An 18763-nucleotide genomic window follows, 5' to 3' on the forward strand; every position below is an offset into this window, starting at 1 on the left:
TCCCGGGTCAGCCATGAAGAATAAATTGCCTTGTGCCATTAAGAGGAATAATAATGTGGTTTATGTAGTGAAAGGACGGAATTTTGGTTTTAGAATTGTAATTTGTAGGTTCGTTGATGGCAATTATTTTGATTTAGTTAGATTAAAAAGATGTGCAAAATTAAAACAGATTTATGGTTACCAAAGCGTTTTGTTTTGTGCAGAATTTGAGAAATCCGAAAAGTCCAGTCATGTTTTTTACTTGTTGCAGATACTGCAACTTTTTCCTGAAAAAAATCAGTTTATTTGCATGTAGCAGCAAGTTATAATTACGCGAAATAATTTTTTTCTCTTTAGTCATTTAATACTTATAGAGTTCTTAACACAGGTACAGGCATTATTCAAAGTTGTCGTTAGATTACGTTAGATCGAAGTTATCACAGTGTCTTTTAGAATTGTTTTATTTTATTTACTTTTTGTTCGCAATAAAATAAATCTAATTTCCCCAAAAAATTGCATGGACCTTGATGTGGAGAGCATGCGAACTATTAGGCCTAATTCACCTAGATAAACAAAAAACTGACGGAAAACATATTTAAAATACCAGGGCTACTTTGTTTTCATTCACGTTTAGTTTGCCGCACTTTACTTATATTAAAATGTCTTGAGCCTGTAAATATAAATATCCAGCATTTCAAAGTAATCTGTATATTGTCAGAAAGATATTTTCTCTCCCAGTAATTTCTTATATCATTCTAGTAACGTAAAATCACATTTTTAATGGCATTAGTTAGTAGTGATAAAATCTGACGTTGAGATGCATTTCCGATATGTTTGGGATAAAATGGAAGAAGTGTCAAAAGAATTTCATCTATATTGGAAATTGGGGTTGAGAAATATCTGATGGAATATAGTGGAAATATAAGTTACTTCACTTTAAATTAGTGTCGCCTGAGTTCTCATAGTAAGTAGAAATACATACTTCTCATCTTCAACTGTAACGATTATTTGTCGGGTTAATGCTGTTTGTTATTTATTCATAGATTAATTTTTGAATCAATTGCAAATACGCATCGTTGGCTTTATTAGACTTCATATCTAAATCGACATATTTGCATTGTTCAATGAGGATAGTAAATTTTATAATTATTTTTCTTTCAATATTGGCAAATATAGAATATATAATTTTATTGTTATATTCCGTTGGGACTGAAGGATCTACTTTAGTTCCTTTTTATATGAAGTAAAGTCGCTTCCAGTTTAGTACCAGAAAACTTATTGGTACCACAAATTCATGTGTTTTTACCCATTTTCAGCAATAAAAATAATCCATTTTCTATGAAATTGACCAAAAAATTTAATTTAATATCAATAACGTAGGTACAGTTTTTTTTATGCAATTTCCCTTTTTGCACACAGGTAGCACTTTTTTAAATGAATATGCACAAAAATACGATTAATATGCTAAATTTTTGTTTGTGATAAGTAAACCAAATAAAAACCTTCATATTGAGGTTTTTATTTAGTCTATTCAACACGAAAACAATGATAAAACGAAATTCAAATTTCCCAAGACGTGATAGAAGGCAAGCTTAGGGGACTAATTTGAAAGTGAATCGATCAATTATTAACATGTCGACTTTTTAGTCATCATTGTTGAACTAATTACAACTTTAAAGGAATAAAACTAATAAAGATAATATATTTATTTATGCAAATTCGCGGAACAGTGCCAAATGATACCCGAAAACTATATCCAGAGAACGTTGGAGTGTGAGCAAAGACATGCGAATGAAGAATTATTGGCTTAGTTTATGTTCTCATATTCTTCAATTTCTTATCTTCTATTTCTTCTCCTTCAAAGAGGGAAAAAGTATTTTGTTGGGGTCGGGACCAGCCACAAATTCTCAGACGGCGGGTGTAAAATACCTCGCATATCTTTGATCCCTATGGACAACTTCATTACCTTTCGACTTTACTTTCTGAATCTCATACCTTGTACGTATTTGAAGTGAAAGTATTCGGAAGAAAATTTCCCAAAAAAATTATTTATTTATAAGTTAATCATTAATAAAACCTTAAAGAGACATTTAAATATCAAAGGCATGCCTCTAGTAAATTCACGTGTAATCATTTCTTAGCTATATATCTGATAATAAGTACCCGATGGCTTACTAAAGGCTCTATGTTTATAGTTCACGGCAGAGAAGTTGTTTTTAATGATAACCCACTATTATTCCCAATTTTAACTTACTAATATAAACGACAAACTACTTCAGGATTTAAAAACCGTTATTATATCAATGAAAACAAGCATGGACACTCTGTAATTTAGCCCCACTGTAACTCGAACATTCATATCCAAACAGCGCTGTAATCAAGAATAATCCTAACTCTATTGTCAACGTCCATTCACCTTGTAATTCAAATTAGCAGCCAGTTGCATGCGTTAATGTCTTAATTTGCATGTTAGCTTTTCCCTCTGTATATGTTTGCATACAATGTTATTACCCGTAATAGTAACGCCATACAGCCATAACTAAATATATCATGGCTATATAATAGATGTACAAGGGACTTTCCTAATGTGAATTTTAACTGTATCTGGACCGGGACAAATATTTATAACGGATCATTCAAAAACACGAGGGTAACTTGAAAGGGTGTCATGGTCTTTAATTGACTCCCGTTTTCGTGATTAATGTGTAGAGGGGATGTATGGTCGATATACATTTGTATTTGACTTTTGTGCTTTTTCAAGTTTTGAAATCGGTCGAGGGTGATTGGACGAGAGGAGAAAATAGCAGTCAATTGAATAGATTATCCAAAAACCTTTGTGAAAACTTTTTAGCCAGAAATTGAACGTGAGTCGTCAATATCGGCTTCAGGAAAATGTATAATAAGAGAACAATGACTTAGAAATTACCCTCTATCTTCAGCCATTTACAGAAATTTTCATAAATATTTAATGGAGCAATTTCAGGAAAAGCTACAATTACCCTATTTCAGATCAGTAGCAAATTGTCAACCCCTTCGTTTTTTATTTTCCTTTTATTAATCGTTTCATTTTTACGGATATATAGGGTTATTCACCCAACCCGTTCATTAAAAGTTTACTAGGAACTAAAAGCCAGACGAGTTTGAAAATATGGAGTTAAGTTGAATTCGAAGTGTACTTTTTTTATACTTAGAACTCCCTGTTACTTCTAGTTTAACCGGAAATAGCTGTTTCTTGCTTATTTTAAACGAGATCCCCAATATGTTATTTTATTTTTCGATTCTACATAATATTTGAGACACATTTTCTGCATAATGTTCTATAGTTAACTTTTAACGTTTTTGAGATATTTGACATTGAAGTAGAAACGTGTCTCTGTAATGACCAAATTTAAAATTGCACATCTCCAGAGCTATAAAAGACATAATCTTCATATTTGACAGAAGGTCGATAAATACTCTTAAAGTTACTCTTTTTCTATTTATATTGCTTAGTATTATACAGGTTGGTCAAAATTCAACTTTTAATATTTGAATTTTTGAAGTTGTAGAAGTCTATTTTTTCAAATTGTACACCTTACAGCTTTAAGCAGTTTCAAATAGAGAATGTAATTCTCTATTGCACTGTTTCAGGGTTATCCATACCTGTTCCAAACCATTTTCGAAATAATTAAGTTTTATGTGAAACTAGTTGTGCATATTCATTGGAACAATAAATAATACGTTATCCTGCCAAATATGACAATTATTAAATGCATTATACCTTTTTAGTTTTCCGGTGGCTATTAGTAGCAAAATAAAAGTAACATTTTGAATATAAAATGGAAGAATACACTAACCCTGATATTTTCAATTTATTTTATATTCAGGGAAAATGTTATAAAATTTTGATGATAACTTGTAGTGTATTTAATGAATGATATCCTCCTTCGCCATCAATGCACAAGACAAAATTCACGTGAATTGAAACCAACTGTTAGGAACTCGGAAAAGTTAGAGTTACAAGAAAATGTGACCGGTGACTAGTGACTAGGATAATGTAATAAATACATTGGCGTATTTTCACGCATTTTCGCCGTTCAACATCTGTAGAAAAGGATTTGGGAATTTCACTTTCATGTATGTAAAAAATTTTGAAAGAACATCATATGCAACCTTACTCCTTTCGACACATGGAGGATTTTAGGCCAGCCGATGGTCTCCGACGAATAGAATTTTTCGAATTTATGGTGCTAAAAATTCAAGAAGACTTTCAATTTCTTTTAATAATACTTTGGGCAGATAAGTCGAAATTTTCTAGAAAAAGTGTAACAAAAACCAGCAGTTCTGGGCAGTAGAAAATTCGCATGCTTTACGAAACGTAAATTTCCAAAACATGTTCAGTTTTAATGTTTTCAGTGTATTATGCCATGATCAGGTGCATTATTTTATTTACGATCAAATTTTAAATAGTGACAAATATTTGGAAATCCCTCGAGGAACTGTTGTTCAATTTGTAGGAGCAATTTCGGTATGTGAGCGTCGAAATTGCTAGTATCAGTTAGACAGGGTCTCTACACACAATTTTCGCGTGGTTTGTTTGTAATTGTTACAAATGTTTGACGATCGCTGGATTGGTTTCAATGGCCCCTGGAGGTGGCCTCAGCTGTCGCCGGATTCAACACCCTTAGATTTTTTCTTATCGGTCTCTATTAAAAGCAGAGTTTATTCTTCTCCACCAAATAGCCACGACGATTTTCTCGCCAGGGCGCGAACAGCATTTAAAGAATTGGACAATAATCAAAACCGATAGGCTGTAGTAGAGGTCGGTAGAATAATTGAACTGTGTCTTCAGATGAACGGTTAACATACTGAACAGTCGATATAATATAATTCCTGTTCCCAAGATTGTGACAATTTAATCCCAATAATTCGTTCATTAACCTTATTTATTATTATTCTTCTTTTTGTTTCCTTCTTTATTCAAAAATTATTTAATTGCATTAAGTTATTTTCAATTCACCCGAATTTTGTCTTGTTCATTGGCGGTAAATGGGAATATCGTTCATTAAATATACGGCAAGTTCTCTCCAAAAACTTTATAACATTCTCCGTGTTTAAGGTTTAATAATTATTTTATTATTATTATTACTTTTTTTTAAAATTTGTCTTGAGGTAGGCCAGACTTATGTATTCCCTGCGTTACGCCTATGGCCAGCGTTATCGTGCAGGATGGAATCACAGCGCTGCTCTTAAGATTAAGCATAAGGTGCCTTGTCGGCAGGAATTTTCCTGGCGATATTCCTTATGATTTTAAAAAAGCAGTGTTTGCGTCTAGAGTCGGAACCATTTATAATGAATGAAATCCTGCACGATAACTGCTTTTATGCTCTGCTAGACAGTGTTAATTGCACATTAGTCAGGGTACGCCCATGGTTAGTGCCCAGTTTTTTTATGCTTAAGACTGGAAAGACGTCTTCATCGCTCTCTTTCTTCAGTGTCGTCACAATTAAGTTGTACGTGTGCGACTCTGTTAATAAGTAAGAAAAATATATACAAGTTTTAAAAAATAACTATCTAGTTTATACTAAAAAAACGTGAATAACTTATATTATCTCCCCCTTTTTACACTTCGTGAATATAAAACAAATAGAGAATATCAGTGTTTGTGTATTCTTTGATTTTTTATTAAAAAGTTTATTTTTATTTTACGACTAATTGCTATCGGACAACTTAAAACGTACAATGCAAGTAATAAGTGTCATCTTTGATGAATCAACGCATTATTTATTTTTCCGATGAATATGTACTAGTAGTTTCACATAAAACGTAATTATTTCGAAAATGGTTGGAATAGCTAAAGGTAACTCTGATACAGTTCGATAAAGAATTACATTCTTTACTGGATATTGTTGCAGCAAAGTTGTAGGGTGTTCAATTAAAAAAAAAGACTTTTGCAACTTCAAAAATACTAATATTAGGAGCTGAATTTTAGACACTTTAGTTAATACTAAGCCATATAAATAGCAAAAGTATATACTTAAAACTATGCATTGGCATTCTGCAAGATATGAAGATTATATCCTCAATAACTGCGGAGATATGCAATTTAGAAATAGGTCATAACGGGGGCACGTTTTTCATTCAAGGTCAAGTATCTCAAAAATGGTTATATCTAACTATAGAACGTTATACAGAAAATGTGTCTCAAGTATTACGTACAATCTACCAATTAAATAATATACTGGAGGTTCCATTTGAAATAAGCAAGTTGATAGGTATTTCCGGTTGAATCCTGCAAAGTTTTCTGGTGGTCGTTTAGTACAAATTAGTTCCGTGAGATCGGGTGTTTTCCAATTGATCGATTTTAATTTATCGAAAGTCTTTTATAAATAGTCCATACTGTAGAAAATGACCCCATTAAATTCGTATTTCATAAATATTATATTATATTGTTTTAACAACTTAGTAAAATAATGAAAACTCAATAACATAATTATTTAAATTCAAATAAGTTTAATGTACCGCAATAAACTTTTAGCGTGCCTTTTATTTCCCGGTTTAGAGGACGAAATCAAGCTTAATGCGAGAATTGCATGACTATAATTTTATTTTGCTTTTCTGTTTGGATAAGAGTTATATTTACTGAATTTTTGTTTTGCCAAATAAAAAGAACAATCCGTTCATTACGTCTGGATAGATTCGCGGAAACTGCTCAATAAACATCTAGCCCAGACGTTTATTGTTAACACTCCATCATGAGAGTTTAAGGGTTGTTAATTCTACGATTTAATAACTTATGTATAAAAAAAAGTTCAAATGAAAGTCTTACAACACGAAAAACGGCAATGGGGGGATGTATGATTTATTTTTTGTTAGATCCTGCATATTTTCCCTCAGGGGGGTTAATTGTTGTGAGGTGATTTGCGACAAGACTAGCAGAGAAAGACGTTCTAGGGGGAAAATCTTAAGCTGATAGATGACATAATTAAACTGAGTAGTTTCTGTAAAAAGGACAACTGGAAAACGGCGAGATATTTTCCAAGATAAAATCACAACTTTGAAAGCGTAGCTGTAAAGAGCCTCCTAACACTTATCAATTGATATAATCAGCCACCGATTCAGAACAACTTTTAAGCGAAAAAATAATGATATCACAGTTTTACACCTGTGGCTACAAAGAGAAAATTTGCATGTATCTCATACCGTCAAATTTGTTATTGTAAGCCAATGCATTTCTATGAAACAGACATTATCTACTCTCTATCACTTTTGAAATTTTGAGCGTAAATACCTTTGAAATCCCTGGAGCAAATTCCTGAAAAGACCTCATACAATACAGTGTTAAAATCGAATTGATTCATTGATATTACACCTTTGTGAGGCAAATACTTCAACAGACTAAAACAGACAGTGCTTTCCCTTATCTATTATGCCAATGATAAACTTTTATTTTTAATAGATGTAAATCAAAATGCACCAAAAAATATCTAAAATGCGAATTATTCACGTGTCCGGAAAAACCATCATTCCATTGTATAATCATTATTCCACTGGATAATCAACGTGTCGCAAATAATTGGCAGGACAGAATGGAAACTCGAAAGTCAGAATAACATTTAATTATCCGTTTCGCGTTAATTTCAAGAGGGGAGTTTATGCTAATACGGGCCATTCAGAAGAGCGTGAAGAAATTGGCGTCAACGCGGGGCTCAAAATTTGTTCCCTGCTCCCTTATCATTTCATTGAAAAGTCAATTCTTGATTAAAATGCAAATTGACCCAGAACAAAGTTAATGTGCGAATATGAAGAATAACTGTATCGCAACAAAACAAACTTTTACTAGACATTATACAGGGCGAGTCTTAAGTAATGGGACACAGAGCGACGATGGATTTATGACATAAAAATAATGCAATATAGCTAAATTTATATTATACCAAAAGTTGAAAATAACTGAGATAAAGGATGCCAAAGTTGAAAAATTAAATCAAATTTTCTTTAATATCTCTGGAACAGTTCGGGCTAATTTCACGAAATTTCGTATATAGGGGTTTTTGGAGATGATCAATTCAAATTTATCGACGATTTCGGTGTATCTTCTAGGGGGTGCCACAATCGACAATTAGGAGTCATTTAAGTCATTTAAACTTTTTTGTGCCACGGCGTATGTCATTTTATCCTCATAAAATTTGTTCCCCTACCTTTTCTAGTTAAAAAAAGTTATACCTTATTGGTGTCGCTAGGAGCAACGGTTTTCAAGAAATTCAATTAAATAACTTAAATTCCCATTTTTTCTACTTGTTGACATGTAACAACATAATTTTTTTGTATTGTTAAAAAAGCTCAAAGATGTGTAGTGCGAATTTTTCATGAGGAGAAACTGTGCCCGTACCATTTTACGCCGGTGCAATACTTATGTGAAATCGATCTTCAAGCGAGATTATTGACAACTATTTCGTAGGACCCTATGTATTACCACCTAAATTGAATGGTCCTCTGTACTTAGAGTTCCTCCAAAATGAACTAGGGAACCTTCTTGATGATGTGCCTCTGAATTTAAGGCAAGTAATGTTTTTTATGCAAGATGGCGCACCCGCACATTTTTCCCGTCCAGTAAAGGATTTCTTAAGTACACGTTTTGCCAATCGTTGTATAGGACGTGGATGTGAAATACCCTGGTCCCCACGGAGCCCCGACTTCGATCCTATGGACTTTTGTGTATGGGGTTACATGAAATCTTCCGTTTACCAAAATACAATAAATACACTTGAAAAATTATTAAACAAAATTCAAAATGCAGCCACATTATTTCGGAATGAACAATTGCTATTTAAAATAAAGAGGTCGTTCTGTAAAAGAATTGCAAAATGTATCCAAGTAAATGGTGGACACGTCGAACATTTATTGTCACAGGAAGATGTGTTTAATTTCTAATTTTTTGTTATTGTTAAAATATTCGTTTTGAGCTTATATAAATATGTCAATAGAAGACAAACTACGGTATTAAATTGTTTTCATATAATCTTTGTGCTTTTTTAACAATACAAAAAAATTATGTTGTTACATGTCAACAAGTAGAAAAAATGAGAATTTAAGTTATTGAATTGAATTTCTCGAAAACCGTTGCTCCTAGCGACACCAATAAGGTATAACTTTTTTAACTAGAAAAGGTAGGGGAACAAATTTTATGAGGATAAAATGACATACGCCGTGGCACAAAAAAGTTTAAATGACTTAAATGACTCCTAATTGTCGATTGTGGCACCCCCTAGAAGATACACCGAAATCGTCGATAAATTTGAATTGATCATCTCCAAAAACCCCTATATACGAAATTTCGTGAAATTAGCCCGAACTGTTCCAGAGATATTAAAGAAAATTTGATTTAATTTTTCAACTTTGGCATCCTTTATCTCAGTTATTTTCAACTTTTGGTATAATATAAATTTAGCTATATTGCATTATTTTTATGTCATAAATCCATCGTCGCTCTGTGTCCCATTACTTAAGACTCGCCCTCTATACATTCGATCACGTTTGTAAGAAAGGTTAGGTAAGAAGAATCAATAATCAGGATGAAATCGATGAAAGAAACTAGAGAACTCTAGCATTGAAATTCTGAAAGTCTATGGGAGTTCGTTTTATATTAAAATTTAATATCAAATGTAGGTCAGCGCTTATTTGCGTGACTTTATTTAAATATTGAGCAAGAACCGGGAAAATTAGGATTTATCACCCCCACGTGACCGAATTTAATTTGTCAGGTGATGAACATTTAAATTTTCTATGGGGAGTAAGTAAGCATCCTCTGGTGCGTCTGAGATATTGCCTTAAAAATTGTCTAGTTTGGAGTTTTTTCTATACACGTTTGAAAAGATCTCAGAATTTTACAAGTTTTAGAGCCTTTTGAGATTTGAAGCTGCAAAGTTTCTCCAATCGGTTTTAAATTTTCTCTCGAGGGTTTACCGAATGTTTCTAAAAAAATTATTTCGACTGAAATTTATTTAAAACCTTAAGCAGTTCTGTAAAATTCTCTTAACAATTTTGATTTTTTAGTATCAAAATTCTTTTAATCTTCCCGAGATTATCGAAGCTTAGTGGTGATACAATGTTATGAATAAGGACCTTTTCGTTTTACTTCAAGTATGTAATCAGAATCACTTGAATTCCACATGTATTGCTCTTCACAGAAAATAAGAGTTTTCCCACCTTCCTTACTAGATCTAGCCCCAAGTGATTTTTTTCCCTAAACTAAAAGTTTCGTTGAGAGAATAGATAGTTTCGTCAAATGAGGAGACTATCACCTTCGTAAACATTTATTTTTCAGAGAAAGACGTCAAGTACTATTTGAACGACTTAGAGAGATAGGAGCATCGCTGAGAGAGGTGTGTGGACTTATAAGAAACTAAGTAAAAAAATAAGGATACGTTTGAAGAAAGAACATCTCGTATTTTTGTTAGGTCGGGAACTTTTTAGACCCTCCTAGTAGAAATGGTTGTTTATAGATCTTGAGGGAAAATTGACTAATGATCAATTTGACACTGTTCTATCAGAAATTTCCTCTGATGTGAAGGGTGTACCGGATATTCTCTGGTGTTAGTTTTTTTCTTTTTTTCCTGAGAGAAATACAGTTCGAGAAGTAGGCCTCAGAGATTCGTCATTCTATCACTCAGACATGTCTCAAGTTCCGCTCTGGAACGATCTTGACAAAATCCTCAAACCCCCCACACTCAAGAATATATTGAAGATGCCCTAGGGGATGAAGATGATTTATATCTTGTAAATGAAAGCATTCGCAGGTACTTATTGAATAAACAGAACGATAGTGACAATACCTCACTGATGAAATGGAAATAGACGGGGATAATGAACAATCCAGCTTTATATTGACACTAGCTTCACGTGCTTCTGTGCCTTTGTTATTTTGTCCTACGAAATATAAACTACAGGCACGTGGCCAATGAACTGTGGGCACGTAGAAATAAATTATGGGCATATGAAAAATAATATGGAGGAGCGTATACAGTAAACTACGGGCACGAAGACATAAACTAGTAACACGTACGAAACAATGCTGTGGGGAAGTCCTTAAAGTCAGCAGAAAACAACATAATTACTTTTCGAAATATTATTTAAACTTATATTGAAGTAATGATATAAATACAGTATGTAAATGTAGTCTGGTATTGGGAATAAATATACAGGGTGTCTCTAAAAGGTCTGTACAAAATTCTACCACAGATTTCTGAGGTCAAAACATGACGATTTAACCCAATATACCTTAGTCGAAAAGTGGACGGTCTTCGAAATACAGGGCGTCAAAGTGAAAACAAAAAAAAGCAAAAAAATTAATTTCTTGGTTGGTAATGCTGCTATCTACACAAAATGTCGTATCGGGCGGTTTTTGGGGATAAGAAATCAGAATCCGTTTCCATTTTCGATGCACAATGTAGAGGGCGTTGTCAGCGCTCGATGAACCCTCTTTAAAAGGGCATAACTTTTTTATCACCCGGTATAAAATTTATTTATGACTAAACTTGTGTTTTCCTACATTTCTTAATGAAAAAAGGTCTCTTGTTAAAAATCTCTACGAGGCTTCCTTCTTGAGATATTTGAAGCTTAAAGTTCGCTGCATGTCTTGAACGATAATTTTAATGTACTACATATCTATTCTTACAGTTGGATCGAAAAAAATCAAAACTTAAAAATAGGTTACAAATTACTTGAAAACATAGATACCAAACATAAACACGAAAAAATTATACTTTTAGTAGATGTTCGAAATGACCACCATTGACTTGCATACAAAGATTAATCCGACGCAAGAAATTAAAATGTATTCTATCCATCAATTCTTCGTCGTTCTTTGAAATGTATACTGCATTTTGAATTCGTCCCCATAGTTCCTCTTCACTATTTATGGCCGTGAAGTATACCATGGACTTTAAGAGTCCCCCATAAAAAATAATCCATCGGAGTTAAATCCGGTGAGCGCGGTGGCCATGGTACCGGAGCATCATTTCCTCTACCTATCCATCCTCGTGGGTACTGTTGATTTAAATAGTTGCGCACATTTATAGTAAAATGTGGCAGAGCACCGTCGTGCATAAACCACATATCTTGCCGAAGTTCTAAAGGAAGATCTTCCAATAATTCTGGCATTGTACTTTGAATATGTTCCAAATAACTTCCACCACTTAATCGGGGCGGCAAAATGACAGGACCAATAATAAAATTGTCAATTATTCCTGCCCACACATTAATCTTAAATTTATGTTGATAATGTACCACCAACTGTAAGAATAGATATGTAGTACATTAAAATTGTTGTTCAAGACATGCAGCAAACTTTAAGCTTCAAATATCTCAAGAAGGAAGCCTCATAGAGATTTTTAACAAGAGACATTTTTTCCTTAAGAAATGTAGGAAAACACAAGTTTAGTCATAAATAAATTTTATACCGGGTGATAAAAAAGTTATGCCCTTTTAAAGAGGGTTCATCGAGCGCTGACAACGTCCTCTACATTGTACATCGAAAATGTAAACGGATCCTGATTTCTTATCCCCAAAAACCGCCCGATACGACATTTTGTGTAGATAGCAGCATTACCAACCAAGAAATTAATTTTTTTGCTTTTTTTGTTTTCACTTTGACGTCCTGTATTTCGAAGACCGTCCACTTTTCGATTAAGGTAAATTGGGTTAAATCGTCATGTTTTGACCTCAAAAATGTAGTAGAATTTTGTACAGACCTTTTAGAGACACCCTGTATAGTTGAATTATCTTGAAAACTGCAGTTGATCAATTTTATTTCGAGAATAGCGATTGAATTATTTTTCATGAGTTGGAAGTATTGTATAAATTTAATTTAAATAATTTCAAAATTTTTGTATTAGGTATGTAACCTTCACAAAAAATCAGAAGCTTTAAGGAGTGTCCTAAAAAATTCTAATGCTGTAGACAAATTTCCGGTATAAAGCTAAAAAATGATCTTTAAAGTCTTACTCAAATACTAGGAAATTAATACGTAACGCTTAGATGGGAAAAATTATCCTGCAAATTGCAGTAAATCCGATTTTGAGGTATGTAAAATGATAGAAAATATTCCAATAAAAAAAATTTCAAAAATTGCAATAATTGTCTTAAAAATCTTATTTCGTAACTCTGGGCGCTCCATATAATTTTTGATTACTCTTCCAAAAAATTTTTAAGTAAATATTGCTATGGAAAACTCTAAAATGACCACACTTTCTGTATTTCGGCAATCTTTCTCATATTTTATCTGTCGAAATGGACGTTTCATATCTTTTTTTGATCTACTTTAATGAAGAAAAACTATTAAAACTCTCTATAAATTCTATGGATAATTTTGTCTGAAATCAATGCACAATCAAATCATCTTAAATATTGTTGAAAGTCAATTTTTAGATTAACAGGGAAGGGAAATCTTTTTACAGTAGAAGATGTCTACACTTTTTTCACTTCTCAAACTTTAGCTGCGATGTAAAATCGCTTTTAATTTCTGAGATACGTTGTCGCTTTGATTGATGAAAACATTTTGACCTATTTTCTTAATTTTCAAAGTGCAGTAAGCATCTTCTCAATGCAGCCTGGGAGACATTGAGTCAGGTGCGCGTTTATTAAAGAAAAAATCGAATTCCGAAATAAATTATTATTAGTTGAGATTTTTCTTCCTTCACTAACGATTTCATTGCACTTATCATGATTTAAATCACACGGCTGCCTTTACTTAGCGATATCAAGCAATTTCCGCCTTTTAGTAATAGATGAACGTCGTATTCCTTATATAGCTGTTGTATCTTAGTTTTGCCAGCTTCTTTCTTATCACTTGCACTACCCACGTCATAATGTGAATTATGATGATCACAACCAGAATAAAGGCTGCATACTTGCAAGTAAAACCTATGTTGTCCCATTTCAATATGGGGTAAATGTATGGACTGCCATTGCTGCAACAAATATGATTAGACAAAAATGTATAATTCTTAATTTTATGTTATGCCTGTCAAGTCCACCGCACGCGTAATAGATTCCAGTGAAAGTTAAATATATAACAGCAAACACAATAGGATACAAAAAGTGCAATATCCGAATGGGATGCGCCACAATGCACAGGTCAAAGAACATGAGAATCGAGTTCATTCCATGAGCCATGAAGTTCATTGTTGACCATACCCCAGCTAAAATAAAACCATTTAGTTCCAAAATCAAATGCTCAGTTTGGCCAATTTACTTTGGTAAATTAAAGTCCAGTAGATCAAAGTAATAGTAAATGCTATGGTAGTAGCCATAATATTCAGCATCCAGTAGAACCAATACAACTTCAGAACTGCGACAGCTGCTTTCGGGTTATCCAATATCTGTATTGATATTATAGTATAAAATATCATAATAAAGGCAAGTAGGGATTGCAGGGTGCAAATAGATAGTCCCCAGTTGGTCATGTAGATTAGCCATGTTCGCTTTGCGTGATCTGCAGCCAGCACGTAGGTCAGGATGGTTATGGTGACAAAGGAGATGAAGATGGCAGTTCTTAGGAGTAGATAAATAATGCTTGGACGGTCGTGATCTATTTGCCACTGAAAATTTTTAATGCCTCGCGATCATAATTTATCATGTAATCAGTTAAATGAGGTAATCAAAGAGTTTTCGTGAAGGTTGAATAGTTGCGATTAGGACGATTCACAAAAACTCAATCATATTTATTATTACTTGAAATCGCTTTGATAAAAATAGTAGTTACGATATTTCATTATGATGGCATATTAAAGTTAGATGGAAAGGAGACGAACTCACCTGTGAAGTTATGAAGATTTGTGGATTGCTGTGTGTCAGTTTAATGTTCAAGTGGTCCCTCCATCCTAGTTTGTTCATTTTCTCGTTTATCTATTTAATTGAGTAGAAGATAATAAACTATGTACATGTAAACAATCATATTTCTTATAGCCGCAAAAAGATCAATATTAAAATCATGCAAACAACTTTATAAGTAACAAATCACGTAATTCTTCTACATAGGCAAAATGTTACTTACCGTATATATCAAAAAAGTCATTTAGCTGTCCCTCTCCAGTAAATTCCAGTGACACCACTTATTATCTAATGATGATTTTAATGATTTTCATATAATCATTGTTCTGTACGGTTACCCATGTGGCTGAAATGTATACTGATATGATTTCCTTATCGATGAATTTGGAAACACAGTCCAAACATACTTCTCGAATGTCTTATCTAACGATAATCGGTTGTGACTATGGGGAATAGAGATATAGCAAGAATTTGGCAATACAGTGGGGTCATACGGTAAAAATAGTTCCACTTTAAAAAAAATATATTATAATACATATTTCTTTGCATAGATTCGTTTGTTTTATTGTTCCCCGCAAGAAAATGCTTATAAAGTTCAAGTTGGAAAAATTGTTTTCAAGATATTGAAAAGTGTTTTGTGAGGTAATAAATGGTCATTGTGGCTACAAAATATCTGACCTTTAAAAAATTGAAAAACTGCCTTTTTGGAAAACAAAAAAAAATGCATGTATATTTTAGCATTAAATGTGACAGTTTTATATTGGGATTTGTTCTACAAAATTTATGTTGTGTTGGCATCAGGTGCCTGACGCAAACATAAACTAAAACCCTAAATTTATAAAATCCCAGATGATTTTAAATGTACTTTCTGTTGACACTACACCGAAAAAATAGTAATTTTCGTATCGTTTTTCCCTTGCTCGGAAAGTTTACAGCCGAAAAACATTTTTTAGATACACATGAAGTTCATAAGGATTGAAAAACAACAAAATGGAATTTATGTAATACATCATCATATAAATTCCACGCTACTTACGAAGTGTTGGAACGAAAATGATGTCGCGTCTTTCTTCAATTTATTTTAAGTGAACATTTCGCAATTTATAAAAATCTACTTACAAATAGAAGAAAATTGTATTCAAGGAAAACAATAAATATTGCAAAGCATTGGTGAGGAAAATCGTTTTAAAGCAAATATAAGTTTTTCTTACAAGCCATTCAAAAATTTTATATTCTACTGCAGTTATCCTTGGGAAAACATCATTTCCTGGAATTGTGTGAAGGAAAGCGTGAAAATACGTAACGGTGCAAGAAATTTGTTGTCGTTTTATCCACATCCAGTCTATCACAATGTCACACAATCTGCCAACTTTATTACCTAATTCTACTGTGGAGAATCATAGCCGTCGTTCGATGGAGCGTTCATTGATGCCCATGGCATGACTTAAAGTACATAGTTGTATCATTTTATCATGGGCTGAGATACAAAGTCCATATCAGAGAAAAACAATATTTATAAATATTTTTTTAAATTAATACCGCCTTTAGGACGTTAACATTGAATCCAAATTTAGAGTCGTTGTTTGTTTCACTTATACACATCCGAAAAAAAATGTTAGATAAGATAAAACTTATTTTAACGTATTTGATCATATATACTATATTACTACTATTTACTCTATACTATATATATATATATTATACAAAGCATCACGCAATTCGAGCTACCATCATTCTCTAGAATTTTATCGAATTCACTGCTTACTCTCATATAAGTTTCAATAAAAATTTAGTGGAACACTGCATCTGACTATCTTTTTTCCTATATACTTTAATATGTCTTTTATTGTAATCAAATATGTAAAAAAAACAATTCTGACCCTTTAAAATAAAAAAAGTGAATTTGTTGAATATCAAACCTCTGTTTTTTAAGTGAATAAAAAGAAAGATGTAAATTGAAGAGTCGTTAAAATATCTTTAAAAACTTCTTTGACCGTTACTCTTTCCAATAACATATTGAAAGACTGAAAGACGCAGACTTAATGTTGCATAAGGTATTTAGTCCAAAAAAAAACAGAAAAATTTCATATGACATATTAACATATTGGTTAAGAAATGAATAATTAATTATTATTTACACATTAATGTATTATGCTATTAACTATTTACTTGTGATTAATTAGTACCATGCTTAAAATAAGAACCACCGTTTCTGACACTACGTTGGTACCTTTTTGGTGGTTACTCCGGGTGTCATTTCATCTTTAATTACTTCCGCTGCTTTATTAATTTTTTACACGAGATGGCCTCGATCATGAATTTCCTCATTGTATACCAGTTCCTTCATTCGTCATTAAATGTGGTAGTCGACTGGGGTGAGTTCCGAAGATCTGGCATGCCATACTATCGGTCCATTTCGCACTATCGGTCTTTCAGGAAATTGAGCATTTAAAAACTTCCTTATTGTTCTGTCAAAATGAGCAGGACATTGATAGTTTCGAAACATAATTTAATAATTTGATATTGCCCCCATGCAAGTACTGGAGAAGACCTAATTTGAAAAATGAGTTTTTGTCGGCATTTCTTATATGCCGATATTGAAGATGATAGATTTCTTCGCGGGATTTCTAGACGGATGAATCCAAATTTTCCCGTGGAGCGTTTATCAATTTTCGTTTCAATTTTTTGAAGATAATTCCCATGTAAAAAAAGAAGCTCCGTTTCAACATAAATTTAACGTAAACGTATGGATGAAGTGCCTTTAAATGTAAAAGTTGGAAATCATATTTCAAAACAATGAATGTCCCGTCCATTATCGGAGAACAGTAAGGAAGTTTTTAAGTAAATAATTTTTTGAAAGATGGATAGGGTGAAATTGACCAATATTATCACCTGCCAAATTTTTAAATCTGGCCCCAGTCAACTGTCATATTTGGGGACGAATCATTAAATAAATTACATTCTCCGAATAGATATCAATTAAGTAAAGAAATGACTATGAAAGTGTTGTTGCTTCACGGAAATTACATCATTACATGAATATCTTCAACAACGTGCCATCCATTTTCTATGTTTAAAATTTGTTCGTATGCTTAAACAGTGAATTTTCGCATTCCTACAGAAGTACAATTATTGATAACAAGCAACCTTGTTTTTATTCATCTTTAATGAGGTTATTCGAGGATTAAAATGTCGATAACGATGACAACAAGGCAGTAGAACGAGCGTCTTATAGCTGCATTTTGTCAGCAAGGGTTGGCTATACCCTGTCAGAAAAAAATCATAAACCTCCATATGTACCGCAAGTCTGTAAATGAAGTTTCACAGGGAAGATATTTAGATTAATTAGATCACATGGCTAGAGGGAAATTTTATATCCAGATTTCCAGTGATAGATTCGAAATTCGGGATAGTAGACACTAGTATTTAGTGGACTTTTAGTTTTACGTTTTATCAGTGACCAGCATGATAACGTTAAAAAAACACCTATGTATAATTCTGTCTCTTGCCATTTGAACTGTAATGTTGTGAATAGGGGTCTTGGAAGTAATGTGAGAGGGGTAATGGAGTAAATGCAGGCCGGATTTTTATAGCTAAAAATGAATTCTTCAGCTAACGTACTTATTAAATATAGGATTTCCCAAATTAGGTGCCAAACTTTAAACGACGTAAACTACGTGCAAAAATAATACCAAATTGATAAATAAACAAATATCCTGAAATCCCTCTCATGGAGACACGGCCCCTCTGCGGAGGCCCCAATGAGATTATTTTGGCAAAATAACTCCAAAAATTATTTAACATAAATGTCTGCAATTTTGGAATTTTCACAATTTTCTCGTATTCATTCTAAATATCTGGTCAAAGTAGTTAACTGTGAATCATCTACCCATAATTAAGAGAGTTTGTGATACAAAAAGAACCATATTTTTTAGTGGATGCGAATCTTATATTTCTTTGCTAAAAATATGAT

The 18763-nt window shown here is 32.8% G+C and overlaps 2 protein-coding genes across 7 annotated transcripts in view; one reads left to right on the plus strand and one right to left on the minus strand.

Moving 5' to 3' along the window:
- Window positions 1-18763, plus strand: part of LOC136343332 (neurotrimin-like) — a 307358-nt gene that overhangs the window by 17224 nt on the left and 271371 nt on the right. The window lies entirely within an intron of this gene.
- Window positions 13616-16138, minus strand: LOC136343300 (protein rolling stone-like). Of its 2 annotated transcripts, none has more exons than XM_066289931.1 (6): window positions 16002-16138; window positions 15014-15136; window positions 14776-14865; window positions 14213-14339; window positions 13982-14159; window positions 13616-13928 (listed from the first exon to the last, which is right to left on the minus strand). In XM_066289931.1, exons 2-6 carry the CDS (start codon window positions 15032-15034, stop codon window positions 13736-13738), a joined length of 609 nt encoding a protein of 202 aa, XP_066146028.1. In that variant the 5' UTR covers window positions 15035-15136; window positions 16002-16138; the 3' UTR covers window positions 13616-13735. The 2 variants fall into 2 exon arrangements, with proteins under 2 accessions (XP_066146028.1, XP_066146027.1); XM_066289930.1 differs by having other exon boundaries at window positions 14213-14558; window positions 16002-16133.

Source organism: Euwallacea fornicatus, chromosome 14 (assembly GCF_040115645.1).
Source record: "Euwallacea fornicatus isolate EFF26 chromosome 14, ASM4011564v1, whole genome shotgun sequence".
Classification (NCBI taxonomy): domain Eukaryota; kingdom Metazoa; phylum Arthropoda; class Insecta; order Coleoptera; family Curculionidae; genus Euwallacea; species Euwallacea fornicatus.